Source organism: Oxyura jamaicensis, chromosome 15 (assembly GCF_011077185.1).
Source record: "Oxyura jamaicensis isolate SHBP4307 breed ruddy duck chromosome 15, BPBGC_Ojam_1.0, whole genome shotgun sequence".
In the NCBI taxonomy this organism is placed as follows: Eukaryota; Metazoa; Chordata; class Aves; order Anseriformes; family Anatidae; genus Oxyura; species Oxyura jamaicensis.
In genome coordinates, this window is record NC_048907.1 from 4,209,638 (window position 1) to 4,235,946 (window position 26,309).

General features: G+C 50.4%; 1 protein-coding gene across 1 annotated transcript; it reads right to left on the reverse strand.

The window, feature by feature from the left end:
* Positions 1–616: 616 nt before the first annotated feature.
* On the reverse strand, positions 617–23,261 carry LOC118174950 (DNA polymerase epsilon catalytic subunit A-like). The gene is made up of 38 exons (XM_035340750.1): positions 23,123–23,261; positions 22,910–23,045; positions 22,700–22,780; positions 22,544–22,588; positions 21,910–22,002; positions 21,308–21,462; positions 20,260–20,401; positions 19,847–19,927; positions 19,430–19,537; positions 18,846–18,956; positions 18,478–18,563; positions 17,779–17,898; positions 17,001–17,133; positions 16,115–16,228; positions 15,199–15,411; positions 14,429–14,536; positions 14,029–14,157; positions 13,619–13,721; positions 13,378–13,524; positions 12,553–12,698; positions 11,519–11,667; positions 11,025–11,117; positions 10,564–10,708; positions 9,594–9,751; positions 7,933–8,128; positions 6,913–7,127; positions 6,531–6,633; positions 6,240–6,320; positions 6,025–6,147; positions 5,724–5,942; positions 5,201–5,410; positions 4,439–4,582; positions 3,907–4,047; positions 2,304–2,457; positions 2,112–2,218; positions 1,671–1,847; positions 1,056–1,279; positions 617–872 (listed from the first exon to the last, which is right to left on the reverse strand). Exons 1-38 carry the CDS (start codon positions 23,200–23,202, stop codon positions 632–634), a joined length of 5,211 nt encoding a protein of 1,736 aa, XP_035196641.1. The 5' UTR covers positions 23,203–23,261; the 3' UTR covers positions 617–631.
* Between the last annotated feature and the right edge of the window lie 3,048 nt (positions 23,262–26,309).

The window sequence follows — 26,309 nt, forward strand, 5'->3', positions numbered from 1 at the left end:
TGTCCAGGTCCCTTTGGATGGCATCCCTTCCTCCTGTTGTATCAACTGCACCACTCAGCTTGGTGTCATCTGCAAAGCTCCTGAGGGTGCACTCAATCTTACTATGTCTTTGATAAAGATATTAAACAGCACTGGTCCCAGGACAGACCCCTGAGGGACACCACTCGTCACTGGCCTCCACCTGGACATGGAGCCATTGACCAACACTCTCTGGGTGCAGCCATCCAGCCAACAGCTGCAGCAGAGAGACTCAGAGAACTACCACGTCAAGCTGCTTCTGCCTCTGAGAAAAAGCTGCTACAGCAGCTTTTGACATCCATGACACCAAGGATGACCATTTAGGCTAGTCTGTCCTTGGGCTGTTTTTTTTTTTTCTTCTTCACACAACAGTTGCCCTTCCAAGTGCTGCTATTGGTGTCCATGAATTGGGAATGAATCTGGTTTTGGATGCCTGTACACACTTTGATAGTGCACGCAGAACCTCCTTTCCCCTGGACGTGCCCATTGCACCTGGCCCAGATCACTGCTGTGGGTCACGACCATCCACAGAGAACTGCTCAGAGACTTCGGATACTGCATCCATCCCTCTACGGTGCTCACAGAGCAGCACCTGACTCTGCCCCACTCTGCGCTACCCTGCTCCCTCCTCACCTGTGGAGTAGCAGCCAGGGTTGTTGATCTCCACCAAGGCTCTCTCATCAAACTCCATGACGAGACGGTTGTCATCAGCCTCCTTACCCCCCAGGTCCGGGCGAGCCGTGGGCGAGAGCCACAGCAAATGGTTGTGACGACGGAGGTGGCGTGAGAAAAACAGGTCAGAGCCAAAGGTGGAGATATCGTCAGGGAGATTCCCAATTGGAATGTGGTAATACCTAGAAGAAAGGGAGAGGCACGTTCACCAGGAATGAGCATAGCTAACGAGAAGCTGTGCCACCACATCTGCCTGTCCCATTAAGGGACAAAGCACCTGGCCTTGACTTGGCCGTGGCCTCTGCTGCAGTCTCTTCCCCACCCAGCCAGGAGTGCAGCAGGAGAACGTGGCCAACCCCAGGCACCTGCTCATTTCAAAAGCCTGGGACAGGCATGTATCCAGGTTGAGGTAGTGGCGGATCATGCGGCGGGCTGCGTGGCGCTGCCAGTCCAGGACCGAGTAGCTGATGTCATCTGTCACTCGGACGGGGACCAACGGGAACTCCTCGATGATGGGAATCCCACTTGCCAGCCGTTTCAGGTCCCAGTTAGACTGCACAGCAATCAATGTGGGGCCCCGGCGCTCATCCTGTGCAAAGGAAACGTGTCCTGATGCACGGCTCCAGCGAGCATCTCTGCTCAGCAGGAAGCTGTCAGTGTTGCATGCTCCTACAGCAAATCCCTGTGCTCCCCGCGGTGGGGACAGCACACTCCAGCACTCCAGAAGCAGTGATCTTTGAGCAACCAGCTCCATAGACGAGATGTGGGGGAGATGCTGAGCTAACCTACCTGCTGGCACTGGCAAGCCACCCCAAGCAAGGCAGAGCCCTCCAGCAACATCCACTTTTACCCTTGAACTTCGTGCCAGCAGCTACATGCAGGTGCTGTTGGAACTGCTGGACCAGTGCCTTCCACAACCCTCCCACATGCCTCTGCGGACAAAGTCCCATGGGGACCTTCCTCAAGCCTTCAGCTCACACCTTGTAGCCCAGCAGCAGCCGCTGGATTGCTCTGTAGATGGTCTTCGGGTCGGTCTCGGCACGCACTTCAAAGATGTGCTTGTCTGGAGGCAGCAGATCTTCACCCACCTTTTCCAGCAGCGCGCTGCGCTCCGCAGAGAACATGTTGGTGAGGTTTGGCATCTGGTTGCTGCGAACCTGCACCCAAGGCAGACTCGGTCAGAGAAGAGACAGCCCCCAGGCCACGTGTTCCTGGGAGCTCTCCCCTCTGCATCTCACTGTGCTCCGCAAGAGCGAGTTCATCGACAGATCTGCTCAGCACATGCCAAAGCCTCCCAATAATCCCTGCTGAGAAGCAGGAGGGATCCATGTCTGTGCAAAGAAACCCCTTGGATACTGCTGCCTGACCCCCACGGGTCCCCCAGCCCCACAGTTCCCCCAGCCTCTAAAGCCCCCTCTTACCGTGTCCAGCACAAACACGGCGGCTTTGCGCTGTGAGGGGATGAAGAGGCCAAAGAGAGCCTTGGTGCCCTGGGAGCTGTGGTAGAGGTAGATATGGCGAATACTTCCTAGGGACACAGAGCAACCATCAGCAGTACCCGCCGGGTGTCTGCTCCTGGGCACACCACGAGCTCCTCTCCCAAGGTGCCTTACCTGGCTCCAGGTATGTGAACTGGGCCAGCGAGCGCATCTCCAGGTGCTCAATGTCAAAGGTCTCGGCCTCTCGCCCAGTCAGGTGCCTGACGAGCTGCCTGCTGACCATGCACACGCAGCCCAGGTGGATGAGGGCTCGGAACAGCAGTGGCACCTGTACCAACGGAAAGACTGTGAAATCACATCCCTCTGTGGAGCTCCTCCCAGGGTTCCAGACCTTAGCAACCTGACGTTCTCCTGTGTTAATCCTGCTACATTTTTGGAGACGATGTTCAGAATTGCAATGCAGTTTTTTGCATATCAAGATTCTTTTTTTCCTTCTTCCCCAGGACCATGTCCAGTTGGTTTCTCCATAACTCCAAGGACAGAAACCCTGCAATCCTCTCTGAACAACCACCTTGACTACCCTCACAGAACACATTTTTTCCCTCACATTTACATGACATTTCCTGTGTTTTAGTTTGTGCCTATTGCCTCTTGTCATATCACTGGGCACCACTGAGAAGAGCCTGTCTCTGTCTTCTTTACTTCTCCCTCCTCCCATTGATAAGGTCCCCCGAGTCTCCTCTCTTGCAGGATAATTGTCATTAGCTTTTCCTAAAGCAGAAATTTATGGTGGCTAAAAATGTTTTCTCTGCATCATGCCCCATGTAATACTTCCCAGTCTATACCAATCACTCAGGTTGCTGAAGTCTCCCAACATTACGATGCTCTTTTTGCCCTTACAGCGTCTTGCATCTCATAAAGCATTTTGTAGTCAATGGCACCAGTGATTAGGCCATGCTTTTCCTGCTTAAGCACAGATTTTCAATCCTTAATAGTTCTATGTTGCATTTCAATAGCAAATTCACTTGTTTTCCCCCTTTCTTCAACATACAGCTCTACTCTTAAAATGGTGCAACCCATACTTCTATATGGGTCAGACCCTGACACTACAATGTCTTTTCAGTTATATTCCTGTCACTGGGTTTCGAGCTGCTGAACAAATCAATGCCCTCTTTAGAAGTAGGCATTCCAGTTTCCCATCTTCATTTTCAGGCTGTCATCAGTAATAGCTCTAGTACATTTAATTTTGTCTTGATTGCTTTGTACAGTGTACAACTGAACTTTGTTTAGATGGTATGTTACTCTTCCAAAAATGTCAAGTTGTATCTTGTTCTTTTATCTGGCATAAAAAGATTTTATAGTCATTTTAGAGGACAGGGCACCCAGAACTACATGCAGTCTGTCTACCCCCACCCTTTCCCTTTACTCTAGATTATACTTTTATTTATCTTTTATGGTTTAAACACTAACAGTCTGGCTCTGGTTTGGTTTAAAGGAAGATCTCTCTTTCTGCTTAAAGTTTTTTAACTCCAGATAAACCAAAACCCCTTTCCCTGACATGCCTTAAGCCACATACTGACATTCTGCATCTCTGGCCATACAGAAGCATGCATATTCCAGAGCACTCTGCTGTGGAGGTTCAATTTTCAGTCTGTTAGCATGTTGCTGAATTTTTAACTTCCAGGCATCCTCCTGTGCCACTGGTACTTCGAGTAGGGAACTACCACTCAACACTCCTTAAAAAGCTGGGAGGAAAACCGAGTGCTGGAAGAGTTACCTGAGTCTCATATACTCCCTCGATGTCTGGAGCAGAGAGGTCAGCATTGATTTCGTTGATGTGCTCTTGGTACATGTCTTCAGGGACAGAGTACTCATATAGGTTGTAAACCAAATTTGAGCGGGGCAGGATCCTGTTTACCTGCCAAGCAAAGGGGCACCCTTAGTGGGCACCTGGCACCAGGTGGTGTGTCTCCCATGAGCTGGGACATTCCTAAGGGCTGTGAGGAACTGGGCTCTGAGCACCTCCAGGATCATGCTGAGCCACCTCCTGGTGTTCCTCTCCCAAGAAAGTCAGGAGGAATTATGCTCATGCACATCACGAATTCCCATAACTGACAATCTGGCTTTTGGGCACGTTAAGATTAGCAGAGGGACAAGGGACTGGATGAAGAACATCAGCAGGGCAGGGCAGTGAAGCCCTGCATAGCAGATGCTCCTAATACCTGCTTGCAGCAGATGTGAAGTGCTTTATCTCAACACAACTGGCTGTTTTCCCTTCTAGAAGCAGCAGGTCTGGATCAGGTACCAACCTTCCTGTAGACTACTCCCTCCTCTGGTTTTGCGATGCGCTGGTTGACGTAGAACACCCTGGGGATGCTCAGCTTGATGCAGTGCAGGTCACTCCCGATCACTGCCCACAGCCTAAACAGGCCTGGCTGGCTGGTCTCAGCGATCTGCAGGACACAGGGGTTCAACATAGCATTAGTGGGGAGATCCAACACATTACTAGCTCTTATATATGTGCTACGGAGCACTTTGGGGACCTGTATGGCCAGACAGTGGCCACAAGGAGCAGTGGGCACATTGCACTAGGACTCTGAAAGGATCCAGACAAACATGTCTCTCCAAGACACAGGCTAAGATTGGCCAACAAATTCAGTCTGAGCCCCGATGTTAGCCGAGCCATTCTGATGTCCTGGATCAGCTGTCCCACCTCAACCTCACAGTTACAGTCAGGCAAAGGCTGCCTGCAGCTCTGAACCAGTCGAGGCCTTTCTGGAAGATGAGGTGTGTGATGAGAGGCAGGGCTCAAACAGCTGAGGCCATGCCTAGCTGACACCACCTCACCTCCGCATTTGACATTGGCTGCTTCCAGGCACCACAGCCCAGATCCCCCTCGTGGGCTGACCTGCGGTAGCCCCGCTGGAGGGGATCTACACTCACCTTCCAGATTCACCAAGAATGACCATTTGCAAAGATAAAATAGTAATTACTGCAAAGGCAAGGCTTAGGGCCCCAAGTTGTTCCCGTGGGATAGACGCACGCAGTGGAGGCTTGTGGGCACCTGGTACCTGCACAATCTGCCAGGGTAAGTCCAGGATGCTCCGTGCCGTCCTACGGAGGTAGCTGCTCAGCCCTTTGGAGAGCGCATCACGGACCACTCCTCCGCCTGCGGCCACCCTGCCATCCTCCAGACGCCGCCTCTTCCGCCGCTCCTGCCGCTGTCGAGCCTGCAGCTCCCATTTCTTCTTGTGGTAGCGCAGCCACACCAGGTGCTGCTCCTAAGCGGATTGACAGCATGCATGAAAAGGAGCCACAGAAACCAGTCTGCGCTTCCTAGCCACGCAACTCCAAGTTGTGCACAGCCAAGGCTGGATCGTGTCCTTGCTACAGCTGGGAAGCTGTCACTGCCCCCATTTTCTCTGTTAGGGGGCCTCTCCCAGTTCTATTTCTTTTTGTAGCCCTAAGCCATGGAAGTAGAGAGGATTTCAGAAGACCCACACATTGCTCCAGGTGGTACCCAAGGTGCTCTGGTAGAAACACACAACCTCAGGATGTCTTCTGGTGTGCTCCTTCCCCCCCTGCTTTGCCTACCTTGCTGGTTCCCATGGGGGGAGGTGGGCCCAGGATCTCTCGCCAGGACTGGGAGAGCTCCAGGCTCTGGGACATCTGCTGGCTTTCCTCTGCCATAGGGACTCGCTTCCGTTTGTTTGCAATGGGAATTGATGGCTGAAGGGTCTTGGCAACCCCAAAATCCTCTATGTCACCAATCTGTGAGCTGGGTGTTCCCTCCTGGGGCTGGTTGGCAAGGACCTGAGAGGAAAAGATAGCGGGAAGACATGGGTGCAGAAACACTTGCTCAGCACAGCCAGCATCCTTCCCTCACCCTCATTACCTGTCTCTTGCCTTCAGAAGTGAAGAGTTCATTGATTTTTTTTTGTTTGTACACATCGTTCTTCTCCAGGAGTTTCTTATGCAGCCAGTCAGGGTGCCGGACCCGTGGCACCGGGTTCTTTACCTGGGGAACATCCCCAAATTACAGAGTTTCCTGACCAATGCCCTCCACACACCCTCCCACCACCACGGATCTGCAACCCTCTACCCCTGTACCTGCTGCAGAGCTGCAGGAATAGTAATGATTTTCTGGATGGTGCTGCCTAATCTCTCAATGTAGTAGTCCCAGTCCAGGATCTGCAAACAGGGCAGAGCAGTGGATAGTGAGAGAAGTGCAGCAGAAGGGTGCAAATTTAGGTTTTGCTGGTAAGATGCAGGATCGGACATTTCCCTAGGGACCTCCCACAGCGATCTGTGAGCACAAATAGCTGCTGCCCATGCAGTGCCTCCAAAGGGAGGAGCTGTTGTAACAGAGCCACAGGCCGTGCATAGAGGTGCTCAACTCACCGCACGAATGTTGAAGTCCTGTAGCGAGGGGCTCTTCAGCCATTTCCGAAGGTAATGTTTCCGTACAGTGGGCTCTGCTTGGAAGATGGCAAGGGGGATGGCCCTGGAAAAGGCAGGGAAGCACTTACTACACAGCAGGACGAAGGTTCTGGCTGCACAGGATCCCCTCTCCCATACTGCAGAGACCCTCAGGGATTCTCCTCTTCTCCTGCTAGCCCACTGCGCAGCAGCTGCACGTTGCTCGCCTTGCTCACAATCGAAGCCAGCAGGCAGGCGGGCATGTGGTCACACAGCACCAACTCACTTAGGTGCTGCTACCCTGCCCTTCCCTTGTAGTTGCCCACAAGCGATCAAAAGCCTTGTCCCCTCACGACAGGTTTACCTCTCAGTGACCGGAGACCCTTCTGGTTTCTTGGAAATGATGAACCGGCAGCTCAGCCCTGCATCCTTTACCATCTGGTCTCCCAGGAATTCTGCCAGGCGCTTGGCAGTGCTGATGGAGGTGGATTTCTGCTCCCCGTAGTCCTCCAGCTTGCGAGACATGGAACGGTTCTCCGAGATCAGCTCAAACAGCTCTGAATCAGGCATGTTGGCAGCCTGAAAAGGGGAGGCAGGGCACACAAAAAAGCTAGCAAGAACCGAATGATCAAACTTTGCTGCTGTTGGCTACAGGGAACGCCCATAAGCAGCTGATGTGGCTCTCTTCATAATGAGTTTGGAAAGTGCCCTCTGTTCCAGTCGTCAATGTGACCCATTAAATATGTCTGGCATGGGCTTAAGGCTTTTATCGGAGTTTGTCCTGTGGCTGGGCCGTGGTAGCACCGCTCTGAATTGTGCGCCTCGTGCTGCAGAGTTCAGCTCACCAAGAATTTGTGGTACCAGGTCATTGCAAAAACTGAGAGTGGTCCCAAGGAACTCCCCAGGTGAGCTCGCAGTCTTTCCTGCACCCTAGTATCTGAGGCTACATTCTCTTGTGTTTTCTCTGCTCTCACCATTTTCTTCGTAGCTCTCCGAGCTTCTCATAAAACACTCTGCAGGCAAGTGGCTCTGTCGTTCTCTGCCTCAGCAAATGCCCTCAGACAACATCCTTAGGGGATGAGGGCTGCCAGACCAGATCCATGAAAGAGACAACTGAAGAAGCACAACACTTACCCCCCCACTAACAGCTAGAAAAGAAGAGCTAGAAGAGCCATTGCACTAAAAGACGCTGAACTGCAGCCCTAGAGAGCCAATGCAGCAGAAATAAGATAGAAATGACCAGCGGCACAACAGTCCACCTCCTCCCCGCAAACAAATTCCACCTTCCCACAGAGTCCAATCAGCTTTTACACCTTTTTTTTCCCGGCCCCATCTTGGGAGCACAGATGCACAAGGGGCAGACAACCTGCGAAGGAATGCCTACCTTGCTGTACAGCACGTCTAGCCAGTAATCAGCCACCTTGGCCACAGAAGCGTAGACCTCCTCCAGGGTGGTGCCTTTCAGAAAGGCCTCAAACACAGAGGACTGGAATATCTTCACGAGCTGCAGCTCGCCTCGTCGCTTCACCTCAAATCCCTTCAGCTCGGCCAGGGACCCATCCTCGTTGAACACCGCGTACCTAGGACACACAGCCTGTGCCAAACCTGCCCTTCGGCCTTGGGACGTGGTTCCCAGGACCCTGATTGCTCTCCTCCTGCCAGGGCCCTTCTCCCAGGAGTGCCACACCAGGCAGCTGTCAGGCAAGTTAAGCTAAGCTGTGGTGCTCGGTGCTAGGATGATCTCGGAGAATTTATGGTAGCTCTACAAATTGTTTCAGCTTGGCCTGCTAAAGCACATCAGCTCGTGCCCCAGCTCATTAATACCAACTAGGAAAACATGCTTAAGTGCACACAAGAAAAGGCCACGAGGTGAGGGAAGGGATAAGATGGATGGGGAAGTGGAGGAGAAGAGCTTTAGAGAAAAAAGAAAAAAGTTTGTAAGCTTAGAAAAAAGAAGAGGGGCTGCTGGCAGAACAATTCAGAGGAAACTGGGTATAGCCAGTGATGTGACTGTAAGAACACATTACCTTATTTTTGCTTTTCCCCTGCCTATTATTTGTACATAGGTCTCAAGATAAATGTTACACGAAGCTCAGCTAAGGGAAGAGAGATGATACTGAAGTCTATGCCACTTTGCCAGCCCTCCTCACACCTGAACCAGTTCCTATAAGTGCACCCTTCTCTTCCCCCACTGATGATGGTGCCTGCCAGCCACCCCCAGACTATTTCTGTTTTGAGCATGACCGAGGAATAAGTACACTTGCCAACATCCTGAAACTACAGGAAATCAAGGGTCTCTGAGATAAGATGCACATGAGATGCCCTGTGCACAGCATCCATTCAGAGCTCCTCCTCAGCTTGACTTCTGTGGCATGGACTTGCTTCTCATGGGAAGACACTGACAGGAGGTGCTAGATGCAGATGCTAAAACTCGTCTGACAGGGGCAAAAAGCACAAACAAACGGAGCGTTTTAAGGACAGAGGGGACTGGAGGATGGCAATGGCATTTTTTGAATTCAGACCCAGGCCTACAGGCACCCCTGTAGCTAGTGATTGCTGGTATTACGGTTTAGGGTGCTGTGGGAAAAAAAAAAAAATCAGTAAAATTTGACCACAACTGTTTCCCTATAATGTGATAACAGCAAGACCTATTCCTTTCTCCAAATAGAAAACAAAGGGGAAACCTCATGGAAAATGATCAGTGGAACTCCTGAGAGACAGAAAGACCAGAACTAGTGAGTTTAAAAGAGATTTGGTAGAGTAAAAGCAATATTAAAAGTCCTCAGAAGGAAAGCCAAAGTTCTCTGTACACGTTACAGCTAAACAAGGAGACTATATTGGGTCAGCAAGCTGGAGAAATGTTCTTTTACTATTATTTTCTAAAATTTATTGCCATAGCACGTTAATGGAGGCATGTACTTAACTGGATTCAAAGATGGATCTGACATATAGAGCTTGCCATTTCAAGCAAGCTAATGAAACATGCTGCCAGCTCAGAGGCAACAACCTTGGGACATAACAGCATTTCAGGACTTGAAGTCTTACCTTTTCTTCAGCTTCTTGCCCTCCTCCTTGGAAGCTGGGAGGATCATGGCCAGGTATGGTCCATCTACTTCAAAGAATATGCTGTTCTCTGAGCGTGTGACATAGGTGAGAGAGGCTGGGTCCTCCAGTTCCTGGTACTGATCATTTGTGAAGCCTTCCTGTAGGCACAGCCCCAAGAGAAAGCATCACTCAGCAGCGGGGCTGGTTATATCAAGAGATGCCCTTCAGGCACATCCTGCCTGAAGGAATCATTGAGCGTCTCTTTAGAAAGCTACAGTACAAGTTAGCAGGCAGGCCCCAGAAATCACAGCATCTGACCTGGCTGCTGAGAAGAAAAATTCTCTAGACCCTATAAATTGTTTCTATTGTCTTACAGACACAGAAGCTTGAGGATGGGTTTCAACCTTGCACTATTCTGGACTCCTGCTGCAACTGGCAGCCTGCTTCAGAGGGTTGGAGCATCTCTGCTATGAAGAAAGGCTGAGAGAGTTGGGATTATTTAGCCTGCAGAAGAGAAGGCTCCAGGGAGACCTTATAGAGGCCTTCCAATACCTAAAGGTTGGAACTAGGTGATCTTTAAGGTCTCTTCCAGTCCAAACCATTCTACAGTTTTATGACAGATGAGTGCACATCAACCCTAGCCTCTTGTACACCACCCTCTGAGCTGCAGGGATATCAGAGCCTCTCCCTTCACTTAGATGCTGTCCATATCAGAGAACATCTGTGTAGCAAGCAACCTCAACGTTTGCTTGTTATGCAGGGAGTGGAGACAAAATAGAGCCCCTTCTCCATGCTGGGCCAAACTCCAGAATATAGAGGCACACTCCACTGCCTCTATTGCCAACTCTGCTTGCAGGAACAGTCCAGCTGTCTCGCAGGCCCATAGAAAAGCAAAATACTTTCTCTCCTTATCAGTCCCCCATTATTTTCCCCAGACTGCAGAGCTGGCCTGGAAGTGTCCAAGACTCACCTTCACCAAGATGTTCAGCATAGCACCTGGGTAGGAGATTGTCACCTTTGGCTTCTTGGCATTGGTTGACTTAATGACAAAGTTTTCTGGGAAGCTGTTAGGAAGGACACACCAAATCCCATCTGTATCCAGTTCCAGAGGTCTCCTAAGGAAGGAAGAAAGATCACCCAGGAGAGTGGATAATAAGCCAAAGAACTGTTCTGCTTCTGCCTGCATAGGGGACGCAGCCTGTTGCATCCACTTTCCAGTCCCTTCTGCAAAGGGAGCCCTTGTAATACAACAAACCACAGCAGTGTCAGCAATCCCGATCTGCAGCACTAAGCACCTGATCTTTCAGCAACGAATGTGCTCCCACATCTGACCCACTAGTCCTCTACTCCACATAGTCCAATCCTGCTCTTACCCATTTTCTCACACCACATGCAGAACCACCTTTCTTTCCCAGCTCAGCACATACTCACCCAATCTGCTCAATCAGTTCCCTGGCCTGCGTGATAATATTTGCTCCGGTGAAGCAGACAATCCCAGCCATTTCCATGGAGTACCAGCGAGCTCTGTGAACAGAGGAGTTTAAGTGATGAGCATGCAGTGCCACCTCAAACCCACTAATTGGAAAGGTCAGGAGGATGTGCAGAGAAAGAAGCACAAGAAACACAGCAATACAGGGCCTTGGTAGATTGCTGTCCTTCCCATCTTCATGATCAGCAAAGCTTAAAAAGCACTAATAGACAAGACTGCCGACACTTGTTGCTCAAAGCCACAGGGTCTTCTCTGGGATAGGTCTCAAAGATTAGAAGTCATTAATAGAAGCAAGAGGAAAAAGTGTTTCAGGGACCACCCATCATCACCTTGTGCTTCAGAAGCAGGTGAAGCAAGTGACAGCCTTCCTAAAATAATCCTGGCTTTCAAGGATCCTCTCTGGAGGGCTCCAGCAACAACCACGGGCGAGACTCACCCTTTCCGCATGACATAGCCGTAGAAAGAATTGAGGATGCACTTGTGTGCCAGCTGCAGAGAATCATAGAGGATCTCCATGTTCTTGCAGCGTTTCACTTCAGAGGCATCTCCCATCTCCACAGCTGCAGACAGCTTCTTCTTCCACACCTGGGAACAACAGGCAGGGTCAGAGCAGTCCCACACGTCACTCCTGGCAGTAACAGTATGCAGGCTGGTTCCCCCCAGGTCCCACTACTGCATTAGAGCTCTGGACGAGTACCACTGCTAAAGAACAGTGGGAACACTAGCATTAACTAAATGCTCCTTTTCCTTCTGCATCTGAGGAGGAGTTGGCCACAGGCAGCGTGCCACTTGGTGGGAGAGGCTCACAACACTAGCCTCAACTGACAGCTATTATCAGAAGTCAAGCAGCACCAGCAGAGCTGCCTTCCTGCACCAACTGTGCTGCACCACGTGTTGTGTGGGCAAGACCTGAATACACTGCCTGCAGCAACAGACAGCATCTAGTTTAACAGCAGAACCCCTTGTGTGTAATAAACCTCTCAGCAAGCTCTGTGATTCATGGCAAAGGAAGCATCAAAGAGAAACCACAGAGCAAATGGCTCCTTAATGAATTCTTTCATAGGTAGAGTCCCACGGCCCTGTCATTTTCTTCAACATAATTTAACAATAACATGCCCCAGTCCTCTCTATCACAGGCTCCAAGAAAGCTGAGAACTGCAATGTGCTTCTCTCCTTCTTTCTCGACCTGAGGTCTAGATTTTGCTCTCAGTATATCCCACTTCCACCTTAAGAATGCCTGAAACTGAACACAGGCCAGACAGAACAGCTGAACTAAGCATTTGCTAAATCCAGTAAAACCAGCAATCTAGATTTGTTTCCTGACACAGAGGTTGTAACTGCTGTCAGGAAATCCATCGTTTCCCTACTGAATACAAAGACCGAACAATGCCATCCTTTAGGGCTCCAGGTGAGAGATGAAAACTCCCCGTCCTCTGGGAGACAAACAACACCAGAATTCAAGCCCAATACCTTGTGCAGCCCCTTGAACTCGTAGCGACGGTCCCTGAAAGCTCGCACAGTGTCCACATAGAAAGAATTCTCTCGCTGGCAGATGGTGGTGATCCGCTCCTCCACCTTGGTGACGTGGATCTTCTTATAGGCCTTCCGGCAATAATCTAGTTAAGGAAATAAAGAGAAGGAGCTTCTCAGGGGTCAGTGCCCCACTATGGACAGAGGGGATGGACAGAACTGCATCAGGGCACTCCCAGCAGATCCACAGCAGAGCGGTCCAGGAAAGGCTCTTTCAGTACAAATAACCATCAGGCATGTGTGAGCAGAGAGACAGCCCTACTAGAAAGGGAGGAGAAGGAAGACAGCAGTGTGGAGAGAAGCAGCACCTCTTTACTGAGACACAGGGAAGGTGGGGAAATAAAGTCATCCTGATGCTTGCACATCCATACGGCCCATCCACAAATCCAGGCTGTGCTCACAGTCCCCACCTAGCTGGATGCTTCATCACTCTAGGTGCAGGGATAGTGATGCTTCCGTTTCACTAATTATGAATGTCTTTAATTAGTACCCTTCAAAACCAAGTCAGTCATGTTTGAACTCAAATCCATGGCTCTCAGCAGACAGAAAGAGAAAAGCCGACAGAGGTAGGGGTGCCTGTCCTCTCTTTGGGAAGTGTGAAGGCACTGCAGGCTGGGAGCCTGGAGAATTTTCATTGCGTAGTTTGAGACCAGACTCGGTCTGATCCAGCACGAGCAAACTAACCCCAAAGCAGCAATTATTGATGCGCACCATTTACAGTTTAGGTTGCAAAACGCTACTCCAGATCATGACATTGACTTCTACCTGCCAGTCGCTTCTTCTCATACTTGGCCTGCTCTTCACGGGAGAGCTCGTGGAAGGCCCGGGGCGCTCCATCGGGGTACAGGGGAGGGAACTTCTCGGATTCCAGCTGCTGCTGGATGCGGTGATACTCGCTGCGGCTGGCAGGCACTGCAAAGGAAGGCAACTATGAGTTTTCCAGGGGAGAAGCAGGAATTAGTCTCGGCCTCGCTGAGTTGGGTAGCAAGGTCCTTTTTGTACTTACTGAATTCTCCTCTCCACTGCCACGTCATCCGGCGCTGACAGTTGGCACCCGGCTTGTTGAAGTCACAGGCAGCACACGTGGCCTCATCTACTATTGCTGAGGGCTGGACACAAGTAAGAGACGTGCAGACGTTAGAGGACAGAGCTCTGCTTTTAAACCATGATTCATGTCAAAACTGAAGAGGTGTTGGGTGGCAAAAGAGCACATATATGAGCAAAGAGATGATACACTGTAGGTTCTGCTTCTGCAGACCTGACATCCGTGGCAGTTTGACTCAATTTTAGACCCACCCTTACTTGATGCCCCTGACTTGAGCAGAGATGGGATCTGCTGTTAAGGGGATCAAATCAGAGGGACCAGAGAGATCTTCTGGAAGACAAAATAGGAGAGACTTTCCTGACGTTACCCACCTGCAATCTGTTGGTCAGAATGATGTTGGGGTACATGGCCCCCACGTCTAAATGGTAGATAAGGGGACACTCAATTCTGTTAGGGACATCCTTCAGGGAATTCAGTTTGACTTTGATTTCATCACAAACCTGTGGGGAGACAAAGAAGTGAAACTCTGATAGGGAGGTAAGGAGCCAAATACATGTTGAATTTGGACTTTCTACACATGGCACTGACTCTGGGGAATGGGGGATTATTTAAAGGACCAAAGGAGAAGCATTAGGGAGAGCAGGAGCAGGACTCCTCTGTCACGTAAGGTTTTGCACACAGGACATGGGCTTGCTGCAGCTCCAGCCTCACAGCACAGCTTTCCCCAGAAAGCCCAGACATGCCTAGTAGGTCAGGGCTTGAACAACTCACCTCCTGGAAGTTGGTGACTTGATCCAACGGCAAACCCTCCTCCTCCTCAATAGCGTGCCGGAGTGTCTTCTCCACATGCTGCACCAAGAAGTCAAAGGCAGCAGGATTCTGCAGGGGCATGGAAACAGCACTGAGACCACTTCCAGGACATCTCATGAGAGAGAGATGACCGAACAGGAAGGATCCTTTTATACACGTGGTGCATGTTCCCCTGGGATCATTTATTAGATTAGAGCCACTGAAGGGTACAGCGAAGTGTGGTGCACCACAGAGCAGAGTGGAGCTGCCTCTGAAAACTTGGTCCATGAGCACAAAGCATGCATCTCAGAGGGGGAGGTGACAGAGATAACATAGCAGCTTTAGCCAGGTGAAAGAGGTCCAAGCAAGGGTTCAAAAGAAAATTGGTTTGGGAGGCAGAAAGACAGAGGAAGACAGAATCCCAAGGGCACAGGAAGACACGGACATCTCTTCCAAGGACCACTGGCTTAAAACCAAACAAAATCACTTCACTCCTTTCTCTTGCTGTGAACACTGGCTCCCCCCATGATGGGGCAGAAAGTCAGTTCGAGGCCACAAAGAGTTCCCATCCCTTTGCAGCTCAGCTCCAAGCACTTTCAGGTGTTCAAGCAAGATACAGGATCTCCTGGAGAATAGGACGTATTGCCCAACCGCGGCAAAAGCAGACAGGGAACGTTAATACCAGTGGAGATTATTCCAGACCACCATGCTCAGCACACAAGGGGACAGAAGACTGTTGCAAGGCCCTTTACCATTTTGAAGCGGCAGGGGATGTCACTGCGAAAAACTCCCGATTCCAGTGCTTCCACGTGGCCTCCTACGTATGTCTCTGAGTCCAGCACATGCCCATCCTCTGTGAGTTTGTTAAATTCCTGCTCCTGCTTATTGGGGAAGATGATGTTGGCGTGATAGGCTTGAACCATCAGCAGTGCCTCACACAGCGTCCCAGAACCTTTCCGTAACACCTGCAAGAGAGACATCAAAACTGGGGTCAAAAAGAAGTGCTGGTGGTACCAGGCCAGCCCTGCTGCCACACCAGTGAACTGAAATGTTTCAGCCGGTGACAAACTTGTGATTACACCATGCAGCAAGCAGGACTGCAGCGCAAGGCCAGGATGATCAGAGCAGGGGAAAAAGCAAAACTCTTTTGCTTCGGTATGCAGGAATACTGTATAGGAGGACAGCGATGGCTGATGCACTGTCAGAGTTAGAGCTCATAGCAGTCTATGTATAGTCACAGCATAAAGACATCCGAGTGTCTGCTGTTGTCTGTCTTCTGACCCTACTCCACCATCTGGAGCCTTTATAGAATACACCGCAGTGAGGACAAAGGGATGTTTTCTATGTGTACAGCATAGAGAGCTTCCTGTCTATGATCGTCCCTAAAGCCAAGGACAGAATAGTGATCAGGAGATCCAGTTGTTCATGGATACAGTCCCAAGTAAAAATCAGCTGAATCTGGGCACCACCATTTCATGGGCCCTCGAAATGCCCAAGGACTGTGGAGGAAAATGGAGTAGCCTCCAAGTCCACTCTCCCTCCTTTACTGTCATGGATGGGAAGGGACCTGGGCAGTAGGAATCTGTCCTTTTGCCAGTGCACCGCTGTGTTGTGGGAGATGCAGCTCTTTGCCCAGCGGGCAATTTGTCATGTCAGGAGTGCACTCACCTCATCAGGCTCCATGGGAATGATGGTGCACAACGCAAAAATGAAAGGATGCACATACTTCATGTACATGTAATAGGTAGCAACTGCGTCGGACACTGAATAAGTGGCCAGGGTCTGTCGGGGAAGGATGAGAGCCAAATTAGTCCCTATCATACATGATACAGCAACTCAGTGAAAACAAGCTTTTACTGTTTCCTGCTGTACATGCCCATATCATCAGGCAGAAGGGAAAGGCATACCTCTACATATCCTAGGATGTAAATAATTTTCTGTTGGCTTAGAAGGACATCCTGCTATAGCTCTAATCGCATAGCTACGTGCCAGTTTTGAATTAAAGAAATAGTGAAGATGAGCTCATTGCATGTATCTGCACAGATGCTGCAGTCAGGAGGCTACTCCAGGCCTGCAAAGATGGGCTTAAACCCTTGAGGGCTTCAGCAGAAATCACAGAATTGGAAGTTATGGGTTGGAAAAGACCCTCAAGGTCATCATGTCCAACTATATGCCAACAATATCTCATGCCTTTGTCCATAACCTGCTCTGCTGCAACAACCTTGAGCAGTAAGCCTGTTTTGTGTCCCTCCAGAAAGTCACGGTGTTCCTAATTTAGGTGATATCTGACACCTTGCACTGATGTAAATAGTATTCAGTGCAATGCCACTGTTAGAAACCCTTCAAAGAAATCCCGTCCTTCCTCCCCACAAGCTCAAGTGCTTCACAGGTATCTAAAATTTGTAGAAACAGATTGAGTTAATTTCTCAAAAATCACTGCATTAAGCAGAGACATTCTGTAATACTTTAAGACTCAGTGATACTGCAGGTGCTGTAGACTTCCATGAATTGTTTTCCAATTGCTCAGAGGAGATACAGCACAGGGAGGGAATACCTGAGGCTCCTCTGTAGCCATCCGGCACATCTCTTCAGGGTCCAGCTCCACTGGATCATAGCCCAGCTTTGCTTTAGCTGCTGCTTTCAGGTTGTGACTTCCCACTGGGAGGTAACTGTCTCTCTTCACCCACCTGGACAGAGCAATGAAAATGCCAGTCTGTGCACAGAAGCCAGCCCTTACCTGGCTCAGGCATGCAAACATGACCTTGACTTCAGACAGAACAAGGACAGCTGAGAGCAGAGGATCCAGGAGTGGTGGAATAAGAGGCTGCACATTCTGCATCTCTCCTAATGCACTGAAATCCTGACCAGGACAAGCCCACTATCCAAACATTGCCATTGCTCAGATTTACAGCATTCCCACTTCATACCTCAATGATTTAACTACAGGAATCTCATCCTGTTCTTTATCTGCTGGTTAAGTCAGATCTCAGACACCTAGTGTAAACCAGCAACAGACTGCATGAACAGAATTAGCCCTTCAGGCTAGCATGGTGAAGACTTCACAGCTTCTGCAGTGAAGACTGTGCCAAGGGGAGCATCAGGGCAAAGAAACAGACTACTATGCCAATCTAGTGAGGTAGGATAAGTGCAAGCCTCGAAGAGACAGGAGTACAGTGTTCAAATACATTAACTTTAGGCATTTCATATAAATCTAAGATTTATACAATCTTAAAATAGAAAGTTTTAAAATCTGTAATTTATTATCTATTTATAAAGTTTTATAATCTATTTGATATAAATCTAAGATGCAGTTATGTGGTAGCATATGATACCTTAGACAGTCCATGTGGATGCACTGTGATGCTTTGTACTCTCCCTGGCTGTCCTTCTGAAATCCAATTTCCTCATACATATTAATTCCATGAGCTGCTGCTCTTGCTTCCACAAAGGGCCTGAGGAAAGAGGCAGTATGGAAGAGAAGAAACAATAGCCATTTTCCTTCATCTCCACCAACCGTTTGAGATGAAGCCCATATCTGGACTCAGTGAAAACTTCCTTTAGGGCAGAATTACATGATGAACGAAGAGGCAAAGCTGATTGCTTATACTGTTCACCAGAAGGCAGAGCTCTATGACCTATCTTCTCTTGCTTCCCAAAGGCTCGCCAGTGCTCCTCCCTGTTATTCCTCTTTTCTTTTGAACCCCCCTTTCCAGTTCTCCACTTTCAAACACTAGGCTCATCAATGTACAATCACTGCCAAAATGACAATGATTTAGAATTAGCTCAGCAATCCCCTGACCAAGTGAATGGGATTCTACAGAAGTTCATACTTCAACGCCACCGAACACAGGATTCAGTGAGGTCCTCATCCTAGCTGGATAATCAGCATGGATCATATACAGCAAATCACACACAGTCCCTTTGTGAGCTACAGAAGGGGAAAGATATCAAGGCTGGTACCTGACTCTGACCCACAGCTCATGTCACACTCTCCCAGTAGAAACCAGGTTAGTTTTCGTTCCTGATCTTACCAGTCAAAGAAGTCTCCATTGTATGTGACAATGATAGTAGGTTTGGTCTCCTGGACATGTTCAAACCACCTCTGGATTAAATGAGCCTAGTATGAAACAGAAGGAGAAAAATATGAAATAACTTCAGTTCCTTCACAGACCCACTGGGTATAATACAGGTTACTGTATTACCCTTCTGCTGTCCTCCCCATGTAGCCAGAACCTGATCTGTCTTACTGTTATTACCAAGAAATGAAAGCATGACTGAACCTACAGGGCCCACCACATTTCCCAGTGAGGCAGGATACTGAGCGATGTGCTATCTTTGGCCAACAAGAGAACCAAGCATGTAAGAAGCAGCATGTGTCTACCAGGTAGAAACTACTTACTTCATCTGGTTCATTAAAGACACAGAATGGTCCCTCATACTCTGGCTTGGGAGTAAACTCAAAGTCTTCAATATCCTCGGAGACAATCTCCCTGTTTGTGATCAGGTAGCCCTAGGATGGGGGCGAAGAATCAGTTAGGAGGACTCACATTCCTTGTGCACCAGAGGCAGGTTTGCAGGCAAACAGAACATGCTGTCCAAATGATGAAACATCTTTCTCTTGCTGGGGATAAACCCCACATGCTTTGACAGTCAGAGCTTTTGTCAGGTAGGAGCAACTGTTTGGGAATCAGCTCCTGACCCACAGCTGCACATCAGCAAAGGAAGCCACAGGCAGACAACACAGGACAGCAGAAATGTCTTCTGTGCTCTCCAAATTCCCTTGGAGGAGAACCATCAGCCTGAGCTGGGGTCCGTGAAGCACAAAACGAAATTCTCATGTATCATTCAGACATTAATTTAATATCCAGATCCATTGGCTAAACACCAAACAGCCACCAGCAAAGCAAGCCTGGTCGGAGGTAAAACACTGGCCTGCTCCCCAGCTCTGCTGCTGAAACATAGAGGCAATTGTTGTTCCATTACCTGCCCATCGATCATGTAGGAGACCATCATGATCTGGTCTGTCTCTGCATCAGGAAACTTCAAGGGGAGTTTGGTAGTTTCAATGTCAAAGGCAAGAACAACAGGATCCTGAGTAAGGCCAAACACATTAAAACATTTTAAAGCTGATTTGAAGATAAAAGTGATTCTCATCAGGCTTGCTAGGCCTAGTGGTGGGGCAGCAAGTAAGCCAGACCCCCCCCCCCCACCCAGTAAACATTTTATTGCTTTATCAACCCAAAGTAATATCATTACCCAAGCCCATAGACAAAACTTGCCCCAGCGATGCTGTGGGGGTAACACCAGATGCATATTGGAAATTACTGCTGTGAGCCAGCTTTTAAGAGAAAAACAAGCCGTGTACAGGGACTGACAGCAGCCTGACGGACAAATGCTTACGGGTCGCTCCACGAGGTCATCTCGGCGGGTGATTTCTGGAGGGAGGGTGCTGCCCCGGTATCGCACGTTGTACCAGTGAGCCTAGCGATAGAGAAGGGTCAGCAGTGCATTACTGCAAGGCGGGCTCCTAGCAATGCTTCTGTTTGTATAGAACGAGCAACACTCCACAAATTAAGTATGCTTCAGAAGAGGCACAAACCATGGGCGTACATCGATCATTTAACTTTTCTGAGTGTCATTAACTGAGAAAAAAGCCCAGCAGTACAGGACCAAATTTTACACGTTAACTGATTGTCAAGGACACCTTTGTAAAGGTCCTGAAGAGAAGGGGAGAAAATTCCTATCACGCCTGCACTTCAGGAGCACAGCAGCAAGAAAACAAAGCTTTTCCGACTTCTCTATTCCTTACTCACCACATGGATCTTCAGGTCAATGGAGAGGCGAACGTGGTAGGGTACATCATACTCCCGCATATCCACAATGTTGTCCATTTGGTTGGCAATCTTTTTTGAGGTGCCTTCCTCCTCTGTGGTCAGGCTGCCTCCAGCCAGAGCACTGCAAGGAGCAGAGGAAAGCAGCCACCGTGTCTAAGTAGGTTGATGCACACCTCAGACATAGCAGCATTGTCCATGTAAGGGACAGCAGCAACATCCCAAGTAGATAGTAAATAGAATGAGAAGTGCTTCCCCTTAGTACAAAAACTGTGGAAAGATGGTTCTCAGGACTGACAGCATGAGGCAGTGCTGCACCACCCCATCAACTCCCCATCTTCGATTCACCTTTGGCCATACTTGTGCGCTACATCTATGGAGAGGTACAGACAAAAATCCACAGATGCCTGTATAATGAATACGTTCTACAGAGCTGGATTTATAAAGTAGGGTAACAAGTCTAAGGATAATGGGGCAGGAATAACTTTGAAAAGCAGAAGTACACCTTTTAGGTGAGCAGAAAATGCTCATTTCCCTTGACTCTTCTTCCTCAGATATGTTTCAATTGAAAGCAGACTTCAGGGATGGAAACCAAAGAGAAGGCTGAATTTTTCACTTGCATTGGTAGACTTTAAGAAGTGTGTTTTATACTGTGTTTCCAGATTTGTAAGCAAGTGTCCAGCTTGTCATTCTAATATAAAAGGTGTTTGTTTTTTCCCCTCTTTAGTCACAGCCAGTAATAAGGATATTCTCAGTGATCTGGGAGGCAGTGGGCAATCTTTTTCAAGGATCAGTGAATCTATTAAGATTACAGGCAGAGGTACTTGTTCAAGACATCACAAAGAGGCTTTGAGGCCCTCTTGAGGTGCAGCATGTCTCTGTCACTGAGCTGCAAGAATTATCTTGGAGAGCGGTGACAGTGGCACACATGAATTTAGTTCCCAGGCAGGAAAATCCCTGTCTAAACGAGAGCTAGGAAACATCCAAGGGAAACTTAATACCAGGGATCAGCTGTCCTAGGAACACTCACCTTGACAGCATGGATGTATAGACATCGCTCGCCTGGTCTCGCTCTCTGTTTTTCCTTACAGCAGGAGAAATCTCTTTTCGCACCTTCACCAAGTCATCCACTGTGTTGAAGGACAGCTTGATGTAGTTCCGCTTCAGACCCACCAAGTGATTTGGCTACAAAGTGATGAGATCATCAGGGTGGAAAGAGTACTGAGGGACAGGGGAAGATGGCTGTAAAAAGCAATGGTGGGGAAGGGAAACTATGTTGATACAGGTGGAAGAACTGGCAAAAGAGGTACTGAAGAGTGGGGAAGTCCGCTCGACAGCATTGGAGACAGGGAGCTGTGCTTTGCACCAAGAACCCAGCCAGCCCCTGCGCCTCAAGGCACAAAGGGGCACCCAGGAAGAGCTGTTCAAAGAGCAGCAGTTCTCCTACCCAGCCCCCCAGGATTCTCCCACTCTGCAATCATGCTGTAATTCAAGAAACGTCTAGAACATGCTGTGAAAAAGATGACATCGTCATGGAAAAGCATAGTTCTCTATTTTACTTATATTTGGCAGAGCTAGACAGAGTCAGAAAAAAGTGTTACTCAACAGTACAGTGGGCATAGGAATACAGACCAGATCCAAGTCTTCTTTGGGGACAGTTTCCAGCTTTGCAATTTTCCCTTGGAACTTCTTAGAAAGGAAGGAGGACACTTCTCGCTCACAGCCCTGCGAAGGAATTGCAACTGAGCACCGCAGCCAGGCACTGCCCTACCAGAGAAGACAGCCTCAAAAGTGTTTCTGGGTGCTGGCACAGCAAGGTAAGGACAGGAGCTGGCCCCAAAACTAGTCCCTTCCAACAGGGAGGTTTTGGCTGCCAGCTGACAGAGCGGTCAGACTGGGCCCAGGTTTGCGGCTCACAAGGTGAATTTCTGTACTGCAGATGAAAAGGGGGGTGAGAGCAGATGGTCACCACTGCCCAGGCTGTGGGAAACAATTTGAGAACAGGGGAGAATACAAAATGGGCAGTGTTGGGGATAGCTCCTCACCACGATGAATGAGCCTGGAAGAGCCCCAGCACAGCCAATGGCCACTTCCCACCCCAGCTCTTCTCCAACCACCCCAAGAAAACCATGGATAGAAGCACTGTCACTGCATTTCATCCCAAACCAGGGTGCCCACGAACCCCTGCAGCTCTCCAGGGTCCTGCACCCTGGGGACCCGTGCCACCCGAGGGGCTCAGAGAGCGCAGCTCCGCGCCTGTTCTCACCTGCTGCGTGGCGATGTAGAAGTAGGGTCTGTAGGGCAAAGCCACCTAGGAGAGAACACACAGGTGACAGCTGTGTTTCCCCGCTGCTGGTAGGCACCCAGGGGAGCAGCGGGCAGCCCAGGCACCTCACCCACTGGCACCTGGGCACAGACCCACCTTGAAGCGGCTCCCATCCTCCTGGACAAAGTAGTAGTCCACAGCGCTCACCGGCCGCCGGTCCTCGTCCAGCACCTCTGTCTGCACACGGGCAACACACCCTTAGCGGGGATAAGGGGCCCACGGGCGCCTCTCCGTGGGCACCCCCCGGGGCCTCCCGGGACCCTCCACCCCCAACCCAGGGCCGGTTGGCTGATCACCGCCCTTTACCGGATGCATGTTGATGAGCCAGCCCGTCCTCTCGCCGGGCTCCGCGGGCCGCTCGAAGCCGAACAGCGCGTCCAGCCGGTCCGTGCGCTGCGACCGCTCCAGGCGCTTGAGGGCGGACAGCGCGGGGCCATCGTCCCTGCGAGACGCGCCGCCGTCAGCCGCTGACCCCCGGACTACCGCCCCCCGCCCCCGCCCCCGCCGCACCGCCCTCACCTCGCCCCCTCGGGGTCGGGGTCGCCGCTGCTGCCGCCGCCGCCCGGCTCCGCACGCCCCGCGCCGCCTCGCCGCCGCATCCCCGCCGCCGCGGGAGGAATTTGGCGCGCTGGCGCCCGGTTCCCGCGAGAACCGAGCGGCCCCGCCCCTGCCGCGGCGAGAAGCACCAATCAGAGCGCGCCCCTCCTCGCCGCGCCTCACCGCCCGCCAATCCCGGCGCGCCCCGCCCTCGGCGCGCCCCGCCCCTGGCGCGCGCCCCTCTCCCTTCCCTTGCGCTTCTTCGGCTTCATCGCTGCTGGTTCCGTCCGCGCCCTGTAAGCGTGGGGGAACCGGGGCGAGTTGCCCCATCCTGGAGCAAAGCTCCGTCCTGTGCTTCTTCCCGAAGGCTGCACCTAGCAGACACCAAGCCCGTGTTACTGTGCTTGTGGCAAGGAGGGCTGGTGCTGTGCGTGGAATCCTAAGCCAACACGCACTGGGGATGTTCGCCCTGTCTGACAGCAACGCGTTCCCATTCCCTCTTCTGCACCAGCAGTGCTGCTCGCTGGCCAGGGGGCTGAGCAAACAGGAGATGCTCCCACAGCCATCAGTGGGAGAACTGGAGCCAGGGCAAGGATGCGTGTGGGAACGTAAAGGCAGAGCTGAGGGAGGTCAGGTTGGGGGCAGCCCCCTCTAGGGCTCCTACAGTTCTTGGGCATGAAGTTACTGTCTCTCCGTGCACCCTGCAATGCAGGGACCTTTTAATTCAGAGCACAGCTCGCTCAGAAGCTCTAAAATCGCTCATGACTGCAAGCGCTTCGTGAAGACACGGAGCCTAAAAAGGCAGCAGTGGGCAGCAGAGTGCTGACGCCGAGGAACGATGCAGTGAGCAGCGCTTCCCAGTTTCTCCTCCCTGCCTGCTCCTCCAGCCACCCCTTGCACCAGAGGCTGGCTCGGGCACCCAGATGCATCTCCAGGCTGGGCCCTGATGAAGTGCTGCGGCCCTGGAGAAATTAGGCTAGGATACTGCATGAAAACTACCAGAGAGCATGTTGTTGCTGCAGTATTTGAAGCATGCGGGAAGCAAAAGCCCTCAATCAGAAATTCCTGATGCTGCTGTACAGACAACCCTGCTGTCCCCTCTGCTGACAGCTGACCTCAGGCTCACCCCTACCAGCCCAGAGCTGTCACCCATGTGGGAGTGGGAAAGCTCCATGTCTGTGTCCCTGGGCAGGGCATGCCAGACCTTTAGGCTGGGAGCTGGCTGAGAGCAGAGTGCACCCGAAGCCACAGGGACCAATGCGTGCTGGCTGGGCAGTCAGTTGGAGAGGACAGAAAAGGTGGCAAGAGCTTGTCAGAAATTAGAAACAGTGCGGGTGTGGGACAAAGTGAAGAGAGAAGAGAAAAAGTCTTAGCTGGGAGAACTGACCAAGGGAGGACAGATGGCTGGGCTTAATTTGAGCTTCATCAGGAATTTATATTCTGCAGAACTTCCAGTTCTGTACTATTTCTGTCATTCTGGAGGGCTAGATTTAAATGATCTCTTCCCATCCCCACTGCTTTCCCTTGATCCACGTGTGCTCGGTGCTGTTCCCTGTCAGGACAAGAGGTATCAGAAAACCAGCACTGGGCTGCAAGCATCAGACTGCATCTGGCTGCAGAGGCAAACACCTAGCCCTTGTGTTTTCAAGCTCTCTCTCCTGTGAACAATGGAATAGAAACAACAGAACGTGTGAGAAGCAAATTTCTGTCCCTCATCAAGCGGCTGTCTTTAATCCTCACTCTTCCTACACTGGAGGAGCATCTCCAGTGTGAAGAGTTTCTTGGCACAGTGTCTGTCCTATCAGCTAAAGTACCTTTGCCTGAAGCTGCTCAGTCAGGATATAGAAACGATCAGAGGATCCTGGCTCTGTTATAATGTACGGGATGCAACAACTGTACCAGCTGTTGAAAGTCCAATGAAATATTACTTATGGACGATGAACTCTATTAGCTGTTATCGCATTCTCTATGGTAACAGAGGTATGAGAAAAAGTGTCTCTCTGGTCCTGTTCCTACTTTGAAGTAAGTTCACTACAGACAAGATGATGAAGGACTTAGGACCACACCTAAGTCAACATCTTTGAAAATTCTTCCTGAATAGCAGCTACAACAAGTCCAACAAGTCTCACCTCATGATCTTTGCCATAAGGAAAAACAAATGGAACCCCCATAACCTTGCCAGCATGGCCTTGGGGTGGGCTCCGTGCTGTTTCAGGGCATCTGTATCATGAAGTACCTTTGTCATTTGTAATCAGAACAGTATCTGTGAATGAGGAGAGTGGGGGAGGCCAGGAGCAAGGATGCTGTCCTGCAGCAGGAGATGGGTACACAGGACTGTGTGTGAGTCAGAGAGAGGCTGGTGGCAGTGTGAACGATGAAGTTGGTATCTTGTCTTAGGGAGGGATGGGGAAGCAGGGACAAAATGTTGGGTTGATCGCAGAAAGGTGATGGAGATAGAAAGACCTGAGAGCACTGTTGGGTGAGTGACATGAGGGGAGCATGAGCTGGGGGAGATGTGGTGGCTTGGAGCTGGAACACCCAAAAACCATCCAGATTGGGGAACATCAAATAATTTAGGCCCCTACTTCTAAATCAATGTTTGCCTCATGCTGCCTAGTATGGGCCCAGGTCACAGCCTCTCTGCAGCAGATTCTCTCTAAACTATTCCAGCACTGCACACGTGCAGTCCAAGGAGTGCTGTGAACAGGACGTGCTAATGGGACAGACTTTGGCAGTTTGCACAGGGCAGTTCGTGTGGGTCAGGGAGCCATGGGTCCCCGCTGCCAGCTGTACTGCATCCCATGGGAATGAGCTGTTGTTAACAACTGTAAAAAATGGATCTGAGCAGCCCAGCTAAGCCTTTTGTATCAGTTGGATCAGGGAGCAGTAGAGCTGTGCGTTAGAGGGCAGTCAACATCCTGCACAGCATCAGGGAGTCAGGGTGTAAGAGAACAGTGACCCAGGACAGTCTGCGTGTAGGGGAAAAAAAACCTTTCTCTGTATCCAGGGGCATCTCAAAATTCAGAGAGGAAAAACAGAATATATATTTGGGGCATGTGCAAGTAAAAGGCATAGAGAGATGTTGACATTCTCCCAAACAGAGTCTGATGGATAAGGAAAGTTGTTTATTGAGGAAAGTAGAAAACATGCCAGGCAGGCAGGAGGGGGA